The following is an 18,849-nucleotide window of genomic DNA, read 5'->3' as shown; positions in this document are numbered from 1 at the left end:
CAGTGTCTACAAAAACAAAAACAACAAAAAAAACCCAACCAAAACCAAACCCAAAAGCTGATGACACAAATTTAAGAGAATAAATAAGGTTCAACATTCTCAGCACTGCACACACTTTACCACCCAGCATGCTGTCTAAATTTGGCCAACAAAGGCAAATTCATATATGCTCTCCAGTATGACAGTCCCTCCCCTGCCAAGTTAACATACTCATAATGAAATGGATGAAAAACAAATCAAAACTTTCAAAACTGTCATTGCTGCTTCTCCTGCAATAGTGCGAGAAATACATTCCAAGCATATTTGCAAGGAACTTCTGAAAGTATTCTAAGAATTTGCAGGTCTAACATTCATTTGGGACTGACAGAAGTTTCTCTGCAAGCCATGGAAAGTAACACATGCATTGCAGAAATAAGAATAGCAGTAAAGGCTACAAAATGTTCTAACACCTTTTTCTTACACTTCTCACTCAGACATTTCTTTAGAATCGTTCTGAAGGCAGTAAACTCGCTCATCAACCTGTCAGCGAAACAGGTTCACTACAAAAACAATTAATACCACAGATCTGCCTGCTAGAAGCTATTAACAGGATCATTTCTTAGCCAAATACATATTTTTTCCTAAATAGAGCATCAGAGTTTTGTCTAACTCTCTTGATACCTACAGTGCACGAGGAGGAAGTCGCGTTAGTCATCTGCAGCCGACATTCCTTTCACTGGATCTTTTTCTCTCATCTGAAAAAGGAAACACTGTTCAAGTACTGATTCTCACATGATGATCTCAAAATGTACTGGTATGGAATACGTTAAACTACCTCCTTTATGTAAGACACTGATTATATCTGATGATCCCAAATCAGTGTGTGTGAATATGCACATGCAGGCCCCATTTCTGGTTAAGCTGCAGGTCTGTTAGGGATCTGGAACCATCACCCAAAGGGCAATGTACATGAAACTATAATGAAATATTCTTGAGGCATGAAGGAAGAGAAGGGTGCAGTGCAGGACACAAATAATGGTACAATATACTCATTATTACCCAATTCATGTTTCTCATCATAAGAACCCTGTTATATACCCCCACTACCTGCTTTAATACTTAAAGCTAAAAATCCTTTTACTGAACTGCCTTTTTTTTAAAAAAAAAAATAAGGACAAAAATGACCATTCACCTCTGGGTAAAAGCAAACAGAAGATATTAAAGAAGTAAATTAATCATTGCAACTCATACCCTCATCACCTGTGGTTCAATACATTAATTGGCTCAACAACAGAAGGAGAATTCCATAATGATTAGAAGGAGATGCCAGCACCACAGAGTCAGAGCCAGCCATTCAAACCACAAGCAGCATGACCTAAATAGCAGGAGGACAACACACTCTATGCTATGACAATGCAGCAGTCTTTTCTCTCTACTGTACTGGGTGGAAACAGTTTCTCACACAGCCCACACCTGCCCTGCTTTTCCACTGACCTCATCCAGCTGCCTCTTGGTCTCCTCCTCCATCCTACGGATGTCCTCCATAGTCAGATCAACCCACTTGTCGAGCCAGCAGAAGAGCTGCCGATGGAAGTTTGTGAAGAGACGCCTTTCTTGCTGCAAAAGGAGGAATACAGCACACAAGCCAGTTTACTCACAGGCCAATTAATATGGATCTAACCAGATCATAACCATTTTCAGGGATGTGTACACTGAAGAAGCAGCTCCCTCGCCCACCTTTCTACATAGCTGCCACAATGGGAAACTGGAGCTAGATAATTTTCATTCTTTTAACAGAATATCTAAAGCTTTGAATCCCCAGAGAAATGCTTTTTTTTTTTTCAAGCCTAGACAGCAGCCTGCACAGTGTATTGAAGGAATTAGTGAACGCTTTAGCAATTTCCTTTGATTTGACAGTACTGTTCTGACTGAATAAAGTGCTCCAGATGGGGTTTACTAAGAGCACGTTAGTTGGCCTGAAGGTGCAGAAAAAAGGACAAGCAGAATAAAAGTATTTTTCAAATAATCCCTGACTTGCTAAAAATGGAGGTTAGCAAGTGTAAAGAGTTGGCATGCACCTATCTTGCCTTTTCTTTTATAGTGACCTAAAAAAACCCTAAACTTGTTTTCCACAGCCAAAAACCTTTCAGCAACAGTAACTAATGTGCACAAACTGCTTTGAGTTAGGAGCAATTTACTTCCATTTTATGGAAGATAAGCTAGATGAAATTATATTAAGGGGTATACAATAAAGTTCTCATTAAGGAAGGACTCAGTTTCAGCAATTATGGTTTCACATCTGATAACCTGCTCTCATCAAAAGCAGCTTGACAACTTTGTAGCTGAAGAGGGACTCATAAAGAGTAAGGGATTCAAGACACTGCTTTGTTCAGGGCTTTTGTTACAGGTATTTGAAATCCAGCATGGTCATTCCTCCTTAAGAGTTCTCTGTAGATTATACCACCAGGGAATTGCTTTTGCAGAAGCAGCACTGTAGTTTAACAATACTAACCACTGAGAAGTCTCCGTGATCTGAAGTCACAAGTGTTTTATGAACATTCCATTGCCTGGAAAAATGCACTTACTGATTCCCAGGTCTAGCATCCTGCTGCAGTTCATGGTTTATGAACTCTGCCACGGAAAAACAACTCTTCTCAGGATACCAGTTACTCATGTTTTAAGTTAATGAAGTCTCCCACCATCTGCTTATTTTTTAACACAGGTTTTTCAAGCAGCAGACTAGGAGAGGAAAACATGACTGGAGCTCTAGGACTTGCCAGAAAGATCCTCAGCTGATTAGGATCGGATAACTGAAGCTGTAGCTATCTCCTCACAAAAACATGTCTTGCCCCTGACTAAAATAACCCTAGTCATCATCTCATCATTCACAAAACAACTACCAAATGACTACAGGTCTCAGGCTGATCTATTAACGAAAACCAGCCACTTTACCTTCATACATTAGGGTGAAAACTATTCAACAGACAATTCACAGAAGAATCAGCCAGCCCTTGGATTAGCAGCAAACTGAATCCAACCTTAACTGATTGCAATGTATAAAGCAGAAGCCTTGACTGTTTTGCCTGAGGTGACATGACTGGGTTTCAAGTTAGTTTCTCCAGACAGGACACACTGTTAGAAGAAGCTGAGGTGCTACAGCAGATGGGAAGTGAAACACGTCTAATTTCCAAATCTCTACCCATAAAAAGAGCTCACTTACCTTCTGTATAAAGTTCTCAACTTTATTTTGCAGACCCCACCACTTGAACTTGACTGTTACCAGTTTGTAAGCACACATGTATGGACAATCTGTCTGTTTCCCCAGCTCCTTCTGCAAAGACACAAAGATACACCAGGACTCGGTATCTCTACAGCAGTAAAGAGAGCTGATACAGCTCCTGAGCCAATGCAATACACACCTTCCAGTTGGGACCCAGAGGTCCACGTCCAGTCTTGACAGATTTAAATTTTGCTGGATCTTCTTCTGGCTTGTAATCCTGTTGGGCAGGCACACAAGATTAAACACAAATTTACTACTATGGTTACCAGCCACCCACTGTCACAAAGGATTTATTTTTCTGGTGGGCAAAGACTAACCTGTAACTGCCTTCTCAAGAGCTACTGTTTTCAGACTTCAACATTAGGTCAGGCACTCTTAAAGGAAACATATTCCTCCCTCTGTGCTGTGTCCTAGACCTATGTGAAGAAGTGGCAACAAACTGATAGGACCTTTGTAAGGATTCCTTTGGGGTAAGACCATCAGCTCTGTAAACCCCCTCAGGGTAGGTTTCCTGTAACCTTTCATTCTCTGGGAGCTAAACACTGCAGAAAACAGCTATGTTCCCTGGAGCTGTATTATCTAGCATTCTTCTCAGTACCATATCAGTATGGTGCTCACATATTGCACTCTAGAAGACAAGTAGTCAAACTCACAGTAACATCAAAAAGAAAGTCATCAGTTATGCTCCCTGTTGCACAGGAAAAAATATGCAGCATTCTCCTCTGGCATCTTGGATTAAGATTGGGCTGTGTACTCTATTCCTACCTCCAATTCAATTACAACAAAACCAGACTCAAATCTTCCTCAGTTTAGTGCCAAAAGGGATAAAATGGTTACACCTTCTTCAGAAGTCTTCTGCTTCAGGTGAATTCTCCCTTGTTTTCTCAGGGCATTTAACTCAGAGTAGTTTGCATTTGCAGATACAGCTCAGTACCTGCCCAGCCTGTTGGAGTCAGATGCTAAGCCATTCTAGGATTCTACCAGTCTGGTTCAATACCCAAGGCCAAGTTTGAGAACTAGTAAATTAGCTGCACGTGAACGGTATTGGAAATACTAAGTCAGGAAACTCAAACAATATTCCACTTTTATATAGTTGAGTTTTTTTCCAGTACAGACAGAAACACCCCTCTTAATGGGAGTTTCTTAACAGGAACCGTAACAATCCTTAGAACAAAGTATTATCTACATGGTTTCAAGATACACTTGTGAGGCCATGGGGCAGTTTCAAAAAGCAGGCAGTTTAAAGAAGATCCTCTATGGCAAGAGCAGTGCCAGTTCTTGCTATTCAAGCATTCTAATCAGCTGCAGTGCTGTAGAACTACACATAGACACTGTTCTATGCACTGTAAGACTAAGTAACACATTTTACAGACACATCTTAAGGAATGTCGTTCCTCCTCTTTCCACCCCCTCATTAGTCCTGTTACCAACCCTGGGAACACAGTTTGTGCCTTATCCTTCTTTTAGCACGAGGCCTCCCACACCAGGGAGCTCTTACCCACCTACCATACCTTGGGAAGCACTTGACTCCAATCAGCAATGTCTATATAAATAGCTTCTACATTCTTCCATACATCTGGGTCCAGTTTGTGAACCTGCAGTGAAAGCACAAGACTAATATCAAGATCCAACTCCAGAAAAAGACTCAGCTGCAGAACACTCCCCATTCTAAGATCATAAGAAAACAACACAGAGATGCAGACACCCAGTGCTCCCCTTCCAAGTACAGAGAGGACACCCTGGTAAGCACACAATATGAGATCTTCTAAAGAAGCAGAGGTGCTCACACAGAACTGTTTGTTAGGGGACAATTTTATTCAGCATATATGAGAAGCCCACAGGAGGGAGTCTCTGCCTTGTTAGTGCAATAAGCATTCCAAACCCAGCAACACAGTGAATAGACAGTTCCAGACAGCAATTCCCTAGTCTAGCACAGAAAGCAGTGCTGTGACATTAAACACAATACTTACATTCTCTTGTGTTCCAAGATCTGATTTATGCCAGGTTTCAATTTTGATCAGAAAGTCATCCTTCATATACTCATTCTGTCATCAAAACAAAGCTTCTTGTTATTCTTTGGATATATATAAGTTGTCATCTTATTAGCTAGATAAGTATTAGGAAAGTCAATTAAAAGAATTATAATGATTGGACTTTGACTTGGAGAACTTCAATTATTATAAACACAATTGCTTTTTGCAAAATTGCTTGATCACTAAATATGTAAGATCAAATAAACCACAAGTTGTTCACTGAAAAAAACATAAGTTCCATTGTTTTAGTGAAACACTTGCAGTTTATAAATAGCTTTTTCTTTAAAGGACTGTATTTGCCACTCTATGTAGAGTTTAGAAGGGGTAACATGAGTTAAATAGGCAGAAATTGTCTTTTCAAAGAGATTGCTGCTCTAGCATTGAATACCTATTTGGATGAAACTCTTCAAATGAACAACAGTATTAAACTGATGTGTTGAGAGCTGTTGACACTGGAAAGGGAAGGGACAAGAAGCACAGTTCTGCCAAGTAAGCAAAACAAATTCCATTTCTCATTAGGACTGTGACTAGAAAAGGACTTCCAAAGGTAACCCTATCCATCTATTCAAGGGAGTAGAAACAAGAGCAGAAGCCAGTGAAACACTCAACGTGTGAAAAAGTAATATCAAATTCAGAAGACAGATTACTCAAAGGGACATAGTGGCACAAGCTAACTTTTGATCAGTTTATTCAGGCAATGGTACATTCCCATTTGTAAAGCTGAGCATTGCTGCAGCAAAGAAAGATCCCTGTCCCTGGTTACTAGAAAAGGACTTCCAAAGGTAACCCTATGCATCTATTCAAGGGAATAGAAACAAGAGCAGAAGCCAGTGAAACACTCAACTTTTTGTAAAAAAGTAATATCAAATTCAGAAGACAGATTACTCAAAGGGACATAGTGGCACAAGCTAACTTTTGATCAGTTTATTCAGGCAATGGTACATTCCCATTTGTAAAGCTGAGCATTGCTGCAGCAAACAAAACCCTGGTTACAAAGTGTGTGTGGATATGCCACAGTTGGTAGTGGAGTTTAACCACATGAACTTACAATGACAAAAGCTGAAGTGCCTTTAGCTCAGGGTAAGGAGCTTCTTACAGCCAGAATGCTCCATTTTCAGACATTACATATGGTTCCAAAGATCATCAGTAAAATCAATACTTACTGTAATAACTGGTCCAAGAAATCAACACATGAAAAAAAAGAAATACAGTACTTTAGTGAAAAAAGAACATACAGCAACCATCACCCTCCTTCCCCTTTCAGCAAAACAGGGACAACGTCAGCTTCCCAGGGACTGCTGATACCACTCAGAAAAAAACCCTAGAAGTTGATAAAAGCCAGATAACTTCACCCCCTTCTCCTCTGGAAATTCTCAGCCGTGGAGAAAGCCAGAGGAGCAGCAATTAATTATGTACTGCCCCTTCTGCTCTCTGGACACCAGCCAGCTGGATGAGAAGGTGGAATAAGTATGTTCAGCTGACGGCATTTTACCAATCCTTTCTCAGCTTGCAGATAAGAAACTTCTCCACAGTTGTGAAGCAAAGACATGCTGGATTTCAGGCCAGTGCAGACCTCATCACTCCTGCATGCAGTAACCAGACCCTCTGCATCTCTACTGCTCGTGGTAACTAAACTCCCTGGATAGTAAGGCTCAATTATTCAACACAGAAAATCAATTAAAGATCCTGTAACAGTCAGCATCTGTTCTACCTGAGCCATCAGAGTACATTAGCAATTCTACTTAAAAATAAATGTGTCTGAAGCTAGAGTTGTAATTTGACAGTTTGTTCTGAAGTTATCATGAGGGCTCTACTATAAAGCAATTTTGTTTTAAAGGTACTATTACAATTTACCAGTCACCAGCCCAACATCCTGTAGACAGGGCCATCCCGTGTCACCTACCATGCACACCCAGCTCCCTTAAATTGCCTGCTGCTAGGCCCTAGACTGTTCTAAACCCCTACAAATTTGAAAATTGCTTTTCACAGCAATTTACAGAAGGCTAATTATTTAGACTGACATGTTGGGGCGCAGGGAGACAAACAAGCAGAGCTGAGGCTAATTTTTAGAAGGTTGAACGTCATCTCAAAGAACACTGTGTTATTTCTGCAATAAGTTTTTTTCCTGCTACTCCAAACAAAATACTGAATAAACCAGCACTAATTATAAACCAGAGCCTTGCCACCTCCCCATGACTATCCACCATGACCACACAGCTGCCTTAAAACAGCTTCCTTTACCTTCCCAATTTCCTCTCTGTGGAGAAGACTTCTCATTTGTAATCAAAGTAATCTCTTTAGAAATATCCTTTAAAATATAAGATGCTCAGCTTGCTACAAATTAGGGCCTGCACTTGAGGTGTTAGAGCAGCAACTCCTACACATTTCAGCTGCAGTTATAACTTCTCAATTTTTTGACATTTGGCCACAGGCCATGCTGACACTCAGAAGAGTGGAACACACAAATTGCTTCTCTAAAAACATTTAAGCAACATTAATATTTAAGTCAGACTGCAGAAAAAAAAACCAAGAACACTGTTCTCCTTGGCAGCAGCCCAATTATATCTACTAGGCAATCCTCACTTCATTTTTACTGTAGAAGTTGTAAATGCATACAACGACAAACTCATTTTCAGTTCATACTCTCTGAGGAGCAAAGTAAGGTTGCCATGCAAAGTACACCAAACCAACACATCACAGCACAAACAAGTGTGCAGCACTGCAGAAAGTTATAAGCTAGGCATTTAAATTCCCTCAATCTGCAGTACTTCTTTGGTAATGGTATACAATATGCATATTAAAGTCATAACTGAGCTTTTCAGGAGAGATAGGGAAATACATGAAGGATGATCTTGTATAATTAAAAACATACCTTGAGGCACAATCAACTAAAAGAACTGCTTTATTCCAGTTTAAAAGGCTCTATGCAACAGCTGACGTGCAAGTAAGCAGCACTGCAGAGAGCTGCACACTAATACCAGCTGGGTACAGGAGGGCACAGGCAGAAGTACCACTGACTCCTACCCAGTCAAACCAGTTTAGCTCTTACTGCATCCCTGGCTCACCAATTTCAAACTGGTGAGTGAGCTAAGAGCCTTACACTTGCTGTAAGCCAGCGTGGCACTGTGTGTTGCACAAGGATTCACATAAGGTCATGTAAGTCTCCTCACGTAAGACCAAAACACCCCAGTGCACCCCAAAGTGAACTGCTGCCGTAGAAGGCAGCCCACACCACACACACACGGGCTCTTCCCTCCTGCCTGACACTAGCAAGTGAAGGTTTCAGCAACTTTCCTGAGCTTTTCTTGACTCACGGCAGCCTGGCAGATTCTCCAAACAGATTTGTCAGCCTCCGCACAAAAACTGCCTTCTGCTCCAACCCCCACGACAAAGCACTTTCTAGCTCATATTATTTTGGTGTTTATTACAGTTGAGGATTTTTTGTTGTTGTTATGTTATCATTTCAAGCATACCAAAATCTGAAATTTCTTCGACTGAGTTGGAAAGTCTTGTACTTGATTTTAGTATCACATTTTTTCCACTGAAGCAGAATTTTAGCAGTGTGTAACTGAAGAATAAGCAGCTAAGAGAGACAAAACAAGCTAACTGGGTGCCTTTATTTCAGAAATTGGTGGAGGGGAAAAAGAGGAGGAGTACACAGCTAGGCATTATGTCTGACAAAACCTACTGGAATCAACTTAGTCATATCTGTTTCCAGCATTTAAAGAACTGTTTGCATTTATACCAGTTCAGTGTACTTAACACAGAAATAAGCCAGGCATTTACTAGCTAATATAAGTAATATGCAGCAAGAAAGCTCTGCAAAAAAATAAGAATGACAAGTTGTAAATAACTGTCTCCAAATCTTTAATTGTGACATATTAAGAATTTATTCTGCAGTTGATACTGAAGTAATGTTGTCCTCGCCCACTGCAAGGCTTTTTCCTGCTTTTAAAACACCTAATTTAAAATTCTTTTAAAGTAAATTGTTGAAAAAGTAAATATTCCCCTATTGAGTTTCAAGAACAGTTGGAATTTTTAAGTTTACAATTCCCATAGCAACCATACCACTACCAAACAGCAGAAAATGTATCTCTCAAAGATACAAACACAGCATAAAACACAGCAAAAAATACTACATGTGTCTGGAGGCAAAATCAAATTTGCAGTTCCTCCAGCAAAGACGACCAGATAAACAGCAGTGGTTAAAAATTATGGTTGATAACTTCAGTGACTAAATTAGATACCAAACACTTCTGTAGAAAATGAGTTTGCCATTATTTCACCACTTGGCAGAGCTTCCAACCCTCATCCCAGACTTTACAGAAGGATTCACTTTACACTTGCTGGATGAGATTTGGAGATTTGTGTCAAGCCCCCAACCCAGAAGCAACTGTAACATTCCCCATTCAACCTGTCTTGGTCTGTCTTCCACTGTCATTCATTAGCAGCACTTCAGACATGAGCATTTCTTCTGACTCCACAGCACTGTATTTTGCTTTTCCTGACCACATAAAGGGCTTAGAGAATAGAAATCCAAGATTTATGAGCTGAAACAGCTTCTCTACCGGTTGCCTCCTCCTTTACCTCCTCTATCCTCTCCTCTCCTCCCTCCAAGAAACCCCAAACCCAGCAATGCCCAGTCCTCCCACAGGCACTCACCAGTCCTGCAGTAGGGATAGGCATTCCATGCTTTTTCATGTATATTCAGAGCTCCTACAGGGGCCAGCATTCTCACAAACGCTGGCACTTTGCTGCAGAATTTGGAAACAGGAAGAAAGGCATTGATAAGAACTACATGTGGTGAGAGCTATGGCCCAGACACTCTGAGACAGACAGAACATCACCTGAAATGCAGATGTTACACACTGGTACATGTGTACACTGGTGGAATTGGTGGGGTTCTCCCCACCCCCAGTATGATGACTTCCAGAGACTGCTGAATTGGACAGGTTAATCTAAACCTTCTCTACATAATGAAAGGAAAAAAAAAAGATGGAAAACAAGAAAAAAAAGGCTGAAAATAGGTTGAAATCTAGGAGGGAATTTGTTCTTTAGCCAAATTACAGTATGAAAATACTGGGTAACAGGATCATATTTGCTTTGAGCAGCTCAGAGTCAGATTTTCTTGGGACAACAGCCATGCTTACACGGGTTGGATAGATGTACCCCTGCTACTCAATTCCAGATGTACCACGTGCCAGCCACTGTTTTACCCCTGTATTACCTCCATGTCTTTCAGCCTCTACATAATCTGTGATTCATACAGTCACTGGAACCCTACTGCATGTTCCTCCAGCTCCTCTTGCCCAGCTCTGGGAGTGTTTCACATACCTCTGTAAGTGGTAGATCTTGTGTGTGTACTGCCCACGCTCTCCATCTCTCTCGTAGGGTTCGTTCACCAGCACTTCCACTCCCTCACCTCCACCAGTTTCATTTTTACTGGCTTCTGCCACAGAATACAGCTGTCCCACTTGATACTAGAGAAGTTAAAGACACATTATTGTGAAAGCTATAGTTTAGCAGTAGTAACTTTACCAGAAGTCATCAAGGATAATTTTATTATCTGGGGAGAAGGCAGAGAAAAAACCATCCACCTGTGTGTCTAGATAAGCAGCTCATTTAATTTCCTTTTGGGATAGAAAGCTCGACTTGTGGAGAGGAGGAAAGCACTGCCAAAAGAATAGTTACCTTTAACCCTTAAATCTCAAGCTCCAAACCAACACAAATTCAGAAGAAAGCAAAATGGATTAAAGGAGCATTGGAACAACATTTACAGAAAGTGTAGATGACCTCAGGCATGCTGTGGCAAAATCCATAGGTTTTCACTCTTTTTGGCACACAGCTGTCCCAGTTGTTCAGGTCAAATGGAGAATAATGCACTGCCAGTCCTAAATTATTAAGCATACTGTACTTTATCCAGAAGAGTCCCAAAGAACTTTGCATCAAGGGGTTTTTATTAAAATCAGGGGTAGGAGGGAAGGGAGTGATGAACTGCAGATAGGAGATAAAAGATACTTGCACGACCTAATTTAAGTTCTCTGAGAAACACATTTGTTAGATGTGCCCAGCTTAGGAATCCACTAGAGGCAAAGATGAGCATCCCCCAAGTGCAGTTCAAAACAACTGAATAAGAAGCTTGGAATAAAGAAGGTGTTTGCACCAGTGGGTTTTCCAGTGAAATGCTGTTACCTCATAAGGCTGAATATACTGGAACTGCCCTTCCTGGCCTTTATGACAAGGCCCATTAACACACTGACAGGCTTAAACCTCTCTTGCCAAAATCAACACTACGATCAGATCTGGTCATTTCTCTTCAGTCAATGTCCATTTCCCTTCTGAGCTTTCTTCAAACTCTGTTCTGTCAGGTCCTCTACAACCAAGGCTTTTCTTCCTTCTCAACTGTCTTTATCCAACTCTAAATGATGTTTTAATTCCATATCCTGAAAACTTTATCTAATTAGATAACTGAACCAACTAGCCTCCCAGATGACCATCTCACCCATGCTGTCAGTGCTCCCCCTATTTTTCCTATTATCTTTGTGTTTTGGGTTTGGTTTTTTTTCTGTATCACTTCCTCTTAGCCATGAGCATTAAACCACTAAGAAAGCACAGAATTTCAACATACAGTGAAATTCTTACCTTGAGATCATTTCTCAATACCTTACAGACATTCCCTTGGCAGTATTATTTCCCATGAATCACACAAACTACTCGATACCATACAATTTCTTTCATAAGAAGCATGCCCAAATGTTTCACAGGGAAGAGCAGAAGAAAATTCAAGAATATGAGCAAAAGATAACATACTTGTCTGCAGAAGATGTAAAGACTAATACACTCTTGTTTCTGGCAGATAAAAAAGGGGATGCAGAGCTCAAAAGAAACATGATCAAATGAAGAAAATTCATGCAGTTTTCCAAGGGAAGCGAGATGAGCAGATGAGGACTGAGGGTGAAAATGCTATACCACTGAGTCAAAAAGGAAGTGTTCAAACTTAACTAAGTTGTCAGAACTGAAATTGAGCAAAACAGCAACTGTTGCCAAGGGCAGTAGATAGAGGCAGCCTGAGAAGGTCACCCACAAAGTGTTAGGCACCAGAAGGGCACTGATTTAAAAAATTGAAATAAAACCCTCAAAAAAACCCAAAGCATAACTACAAACCAAGGGAACACTGTTTAGGCCTTCTTCCTTCTCCCCAGCATAGGGCTGTGCATCAGAATCAGGACTAGCACTCACTACTCCCTACACTGAAGCCCAGGCTGGAAAAGTGGAATACTGACCTGAGCTGACAACCCAGAAATACTTCACTGGGCTGGGACATCTTCAGCATTTTAACCACAGTGGTTAAATTTCATTGTTAGAGCATTCAAAGTAAAAAGAGCACCCAAGCTCTATGGTGTTTTGTGCCATCTGGTGCCAACAAAGACCAAGAAAACATTCATTCCTATTGAGGAGTAGTAGATAGCAAGCCAAAGTAATCAGGTGAGATGTGCTGGCCTCAGTCAATCTGGGGCAGGGTGAAAAGCATAGCAGGGCACCTCTGAGCTAAAGCAACAGCTCTGCTGGATCTCTCCAGAAGGTCCTGGCCCAAGTTATACAAGCACCCCTCAGTTGGCTGGACAGTTCCTGCTCTTCCACCAGCAGATCAGGTTTCAGTCTGGATTTTGGGCTGCAGTACAGCTCTCTGCCTTCTGACATTTCGTACACTACATTGCTTTCCTTATGACTCCCTGCAGATGACCCACAGAAAGCAGAAGACTCACCTCCCTCCCGAAGAGCAAAACATGAGAGTTGTCAAGTCTCAGAAGCAAGTTGATTTAGTAGACTAAGAGCCACAGGTGCACCCATAAAGAAGAGAACTTATCATGAGTTTGGCAACTATGGCATTAGAGGGGAGGACTGAATGGCTTTGACTGCTTCGCAGCAAGTCTCAGGACAGGTCTCCAGGGGCACAAACTAATTCCTCTTAGTAAGAGTCCCTCATTCATTCCTTCTCCCTTTTCAAATACATGGGTCAAGGTTCAGACACTAAGAGGATAAGCCCTTTGGTTTGGCATCTTCACCATTTAATCTCCCCTGTTATTTCTGATCCTTTAATCGCATTGATAAAAGAGGAAAAGGTCCAAATAAAACTGTCCCAATGAACAAATCTCACAGCATCTGCCTGCAAAACTTAACAGAAAAACAGATTCTGGCTCTATGAAGCCCAAGGCGTCAGACAGGCCTACTGTTGAAGACCTGAGAGCTCAAAAAAACCTGCTAGCAGTTATCCTTCTTGATCTGTGTCACACCACCTCATACAACTGACAGCATTACACCAAATTTCTTTCAGAAGGCCTGGTCTCAACATAGGCACCTTCAAGAACAGTTACTTTCCTGAAAGCAGCTTTGAACACAATTAATAAATAAAAGTCCTTTGTGTTTGGCAAGCTCCTACCCATGTGAGAGGAACAAAGAGGCAGCACAGAATGTGTACACACAGCTCTAATCCATACCAGCATCTCACAGAGGCAGCTGGCAAGACACCCACACAGCCCCTTGAGTCCCTGCTCCCAGAGTTGGCTCCATGCAACACCACGTTGGGCAAAGTACACAGGGAAAGGTTAGCAACTCAGATACAACAAGGTTTCCTTCTTTTTGCTCCCTGTGGTGTGACAATGTATAAAAACACAGAAGTGCAGCTCGCAGCCTGCCTTTGAGCAGGAGGACATTTTGGCAGAGTTTCCTAGTAGAAGGCAGTCTAACTCCTACATCCCAGCCTTCCAGTTTTAGTCATCACCAGGGCTTCTCTTCCACCGTTTTGTTCCCCTTGTAGCGGTTACTTGGCTAACTACTCAGCACCAATGTCTTTATTCATTAAGAAACATCTCCCCTGTGCCTTCCTGGTCACTGGTTTTCTCCTGAATTCCTCACCATCAGTTAAGCTTCATTTGGTAGGGGTGAGTGGACCAGACAAAATCCCTGTCGTATCCCAGAGCAACACAGAAAACTCCCCAGCCCTACCACAATGCCTCAAGGTCAGAATGTATTTAATCCCTAATCTTACACATTGGCATCAGACTTCTGGCAACAATTTGCATGCAGAATGCGTGATCTGTGAAGCCTTTAGAGCAAGAATTGCCCATATTCAAGTGAAATCAGAAATCTTCTTGCTAGCCAGAGATGCTTAATGAGCAGCTACACAGTCAAGAGCCACAACAAGTCTCCAGAGCCCTGTTGAAGAGTTTTACATACCAGGAAATCCTTGAAAGCAATGAAGTCTTAACAGCTGTTTTGTGGTACAGACAGCAGTGCAGTGACCGAGTGATGCACAGATGTGTCAGTGTCTTTCCACTCAGGAAGGGGGATGAAGCAATACACAGACTCAAAGCAGGAGTCATCCTTTGAGTCAATACTGAAATAACCTTTCTCCCTAAGCCTACCTTTAATGCCACTGTATCACCAAAGTACATGTGCAAAGCTAAGTGAACTTTAGAACTCTCTGCTTAGGGAACTGGCTCCTGAAATCTGGCCTATCACATGAGACTCACCAGGCCTTGGAAAGGGACATGGTGACAATATGCAAGCTTGGGAAGAAATTAAGTTTGGTCAAGTTGGCAGTCTATTCACAACCCAAGCACATCAAGGAGTTCTCTCTAGTATTTTCAGTCCTTCTCTTCTGTTTATTTGCTCTTCACTTTGTAGAGTGGTTAGTAGGTTACTCAACCCCAGAACTCCTCCAATCCAGGAGAAGAATACACCTTCTGAAACAGATGACCCCAGGGCACCCTCAGACAAGGAGCCTGCTAAAGAGCAACAGATTTACATACCCCTGGAAACCTCACCTTTCCACACAGGCAGCCTACACAGGAGGCTCAAACATGCCTGGCACTGAACAGCCAGCCAGGAAGGGAAAAGAGCATAGCAAGGGACTCGCTTTAACTGGATGAAAGTTAATCCCAGTATCAGAGAACTCAGAAAAACCCTGTGCTGGGTTCCATCCAGTCTAACCTACTCAAAGAAACAATCTCTATACTGATGCTTTGACTTTCTCTTTACATGGCTTGTTACCTAGGAGGCATATCACCACGAGGCAGAGCTCCTGTTACTCAGACTAAGGCCTTGTATTTATTGAGATCTGGAGCACCTTACCATTTACTCACAGCTTTCTCTAAGGTGGAAGTTTGGACCTGTTGGTTCCTTGATAAAGCTTATTGTGTTAGTCCTCTCTTTGTCAAGGCCTTCCTCACACAAGTAGCACCCATGCACAATGAAAGATTGCAACATACCTACTCTAATACTCGGCTCAGACTTGTTAAAACAGTTTGAAAGAGACTCATGCAGAATGCACATTAGGTAAGGAACAAGCAGCAGACTGACTTTTGGCATTAAGAGATTCTCTTCAAGAATGGTGTTTGATGCAGAAGGGAGGGAGGAACAGCAAGCTGCAACTCCCAGAGGAAACAGTGGAGAATCAGCCACAGCCTTTGCTCAGCTATTCCATGGCCAGCGTGGCAATCAAAATTACTGTCTCCACTAAAAACTGCATTTCTTCTCTCAATTAGGGCTTTACCCAAACAAAACAAAGTTTTCTTTCTGTAAAACCCAGAGAAGACAGGTCTTAAAGAGTCACGAGTAAGACATACACAATCTTTCCTTTGCTACACCAGCCTCATAAATCAGAGGAAATTGATGCTCTTTGTCCAAAAGTTTAAAACAAAAGAGTTCCAGCAAAACACAGTTTAAAGGGTAATTTAAATTTGTACTAAAGCTTCCTCTTCATGTTAAAAGAACAGAAAAAAAGAACAACAGTATTAATCAAAAGGACACTGCACTTCAGAGCAGTCTGACAAGTCAAGATTTGTAATCAACACATCTGAATATACTTTCCAGGAGAGACAATCAGCACCCACAGCTTAAAGAAATTCAGTTATTTGGTCAAAATGATGGTGAATAGGTAACAGCTCACAGGGGTCCTGAAGACAGCTTTATCCTTCTCTCAGATTTTCCAGTTTTTGTTCATACAAATCTCTTTGATCACAAGCTTATTTACAGCCAAAGGAAGGAAGCAAGAAGAAGGGGACTCACCTCCTCCACAGACACAGGCAGGATAACGCGGCTGAAAGGGAACACAGAAACAGGACATTAAGAAACATTCCTGACACATTCCTCTCAGCAGTGGCTAACCAGCTCTCCTCTCCCCCCAGTATTCCACCATCCACCCAGTCCCACTTACTCTTAGTCCCAAGACTGTTTATATAATAGCCTCAAAGAGAATCAATAGTTGAGAGAGCAGAATTGCAGCCCTATCCTAGAACTATATCATTCTCATAGAGCCTCACTGGTAACACCCTACCAGCCTGCACATCTACACAGCATCCAAGCAGCTGCATGTTCCCTCTCACCACATCCTCTCAAGAATCACATATCTTACTTCCCATCAAGCTGCTGCAGAACATTGCTAAGTGCTTCAGCAATGTTGTGGAGATCTGGGATGTCCCCAGTCCATGGCACGACCTGCTTCTATGTCCTGCCCCACAGGCAGCAGGCTGGGCAGAACTGCACTGAAGGCTTCCTCTGAGCTGCCTGCAAAGGAAGGTGTTGCCATTTCTACACCAGCCAATTTTTTTTCCACATTGTGGTTTCCTGAGTGCCTTTTAGAATCAACTGACTGCACTAGAGACCAAAAACTGCCACAAGCTACACAGATTTTTATTTTTTTTTTAAATACAAGAATAAAACTATAGTTGTAGCTGTTAAGGCCTTTCAAAATGTTATCTCTATCTTCAAAGCTATGTTAGTGTTTGACCTGTGCTCTCAGTAAGGATGATGTTGAAGCAAGGAATAAAAGCAATATACAGATATGAAATGGATATGGCTACCATGGGTGGAAGGATACCCAGTTCTTTGGGAAATTAGTCTCAAAGAAATCAGGATATAATAGGATCAGGAAAAGTCCTCTTTATTAATAAACTCATTTTTAGAAAGCAATACTGATGATTGGGGTTTTTTTTCTACACTAGAGGAGTATTACCAGCAAGATACCACATGAGTAAACTGTAAGAGAGGCAAAAGTTTACAGATTATGCAAGATTACTTATGACAGCAACACTTTATGCTGGCTGCAAAGTACTGCAGAAAGAGCTACTGAGAACTGCAGATGAAGTTCAGTGTCGATAAAAACAGAATAATGCACTCTAAACACTTCTTGTCTGCAAACACACAGGGTTAATGAGCCCCAAATCAGCTATTGCCAACAAATATCTTGGTGTCCTTATGGAAAAGCATCTGGAAACATCAGCTCAGTGGCAGTTCAAAAGTAAACCACATGTCAGAAACTGGAACACCACACCACACACACACAAAAAAGACTAGTGTGCCACTCTAATCTCTCATGCATCAGCATCTTGAGCATTGCACGTGGTTCTGATGCCCTCATCTCAAAAAAGACACAGGACAAGGGAAGGAAAGCTTCCTTTACAAAAGATAAATGATCAGGGATGAAAATTAGTTAGACTGAGCTCTACAGCTTGGAAGAAAAACCAGCAAAAGAGTTAAGTTATGGTAGAGTCATGAATGGTGTGGAAAAGTGAATGGAAAGGGAACAATGACTATTCCTTCAACAGAACCACGCAGCACAGAATAAAAATCGTTAGGCAGCAGATTTAAGGCTAATCAAGTGCACTTCTTTACATCACGAATACTTAAGTTAGGGGATTCCTTGCCAAACACAAGAAGGATAAGTAATTTTAAAATGGGATTTGATCAATTCCGTATGGCACTTACTGGTAGGACATACTGAACAACAAACATTCTAGTCACAATTTATCTCTTGTTTCCTAAAAATACCTGCTAGAAGGCAAGGATAGAAGAGGGCCTTTGGTATTCCTTCCATCAGGGAGAACAAAAAGAAAAAAATGGATTTTCATGGGTAGACCATGCCATCAACCATGATACTAGGTGAGTTAACTAGATAAAACTACAGTAAAAATTAAAAGAGGGAAAGGATGAGAAGTAAAGGCAAAAGACCAAGAAACAGGGAAGAAACAATTGCTTTGGAACAGAATTCAAATATTTATTTAGAAAAGCCTGGCATAAAAAGATTTGTGCAAGCTAATTAAATTCCACTTAGGAAACTGGAAGACACTAAATCTGAATTTTATCTAAGAGTTCAATGTTCACAAACAGAGAAACAGAAACAAAAAGAAGTTAAATAGTTTACAATTCTTCAGCCTAGCAAATCAAGCATGCAGGGGATGACTAACACAGGTAGTTAAGTGATAAGAAAGGAGGAGGGAAGACTACTCAAGAGGATCCAGAGGAAAAGCTTTGCAGGACCACCAACAGGAACAAAAACTCTTAACTTCGGGACAGAACTTGATCAATTTATGACAAATTACATAATGTGGTTGCCTGCCATTTCAAAGGCCTGAAGATAATGAACATTTAAGATCCCTCCTAGATTAAAATCTGCCTCAAATGACAGCAAGGGGAAGTGCAGCTGCAGAGAAGGTCAGTGTCATTATGTCACTCCAGAGGAAAGGGAAGTGAGCCTCTACACTGATTCTCCTCATC

General features: G+C 41.4%; 1 protein-coding gene across 1 annotated transcript; it reads right to left on the bottom strand.

Moving 5' to 3' along the window:
• Positions 1–686: 686 nt before the first annotated feature.
• On the bottom strand, positions 687–17,909 carry PITPNA (phosphatidylinositol transfer protein, alpha; the record flags this gene model as incomplete). Its single annotated transcript, XM_008943534.1, has 11 exons — positions 687–734; positions 1,474–1,596; positions 3,200–3,310; positions 3,399–3,476; positions 4,771–4,854; positions 5,230–5,304; positions 6,456–6,463; positions 9,955–10,046; positions 10,627–10,772; positions 16,363–16,393; positions 17,887–17,909. Coding segments are annotated over 11 exons (819 nt in total), but the record flags the coding sequence as incomplete, so codon positions are not given.
• Between the last annotated feature and the right edge of the window lie 940 nt (positions 17,910–18,849).

Source organism: Merops nubicus, unplaced genomic scaffold (genome assembly GCF_000691845.1).
Source record: "Merops nubicus isolate BGI_N331 unplaced genomic scaffold, ASM69184v1 scaffold23897, whole genome shotgun sequence".
Taxonomy (NCBI): domain Eukaryota; kingdom Metazoa; phylum Chordata; class Aves; order Coraciiformes; family Meropidae; genus Merops; species Merops nubicus.
The sequence above is the reverse complement of the archived record's forward strand: the minus strand, read 5'-3'. Positions and strand labels throughout refer to the sequence as shown.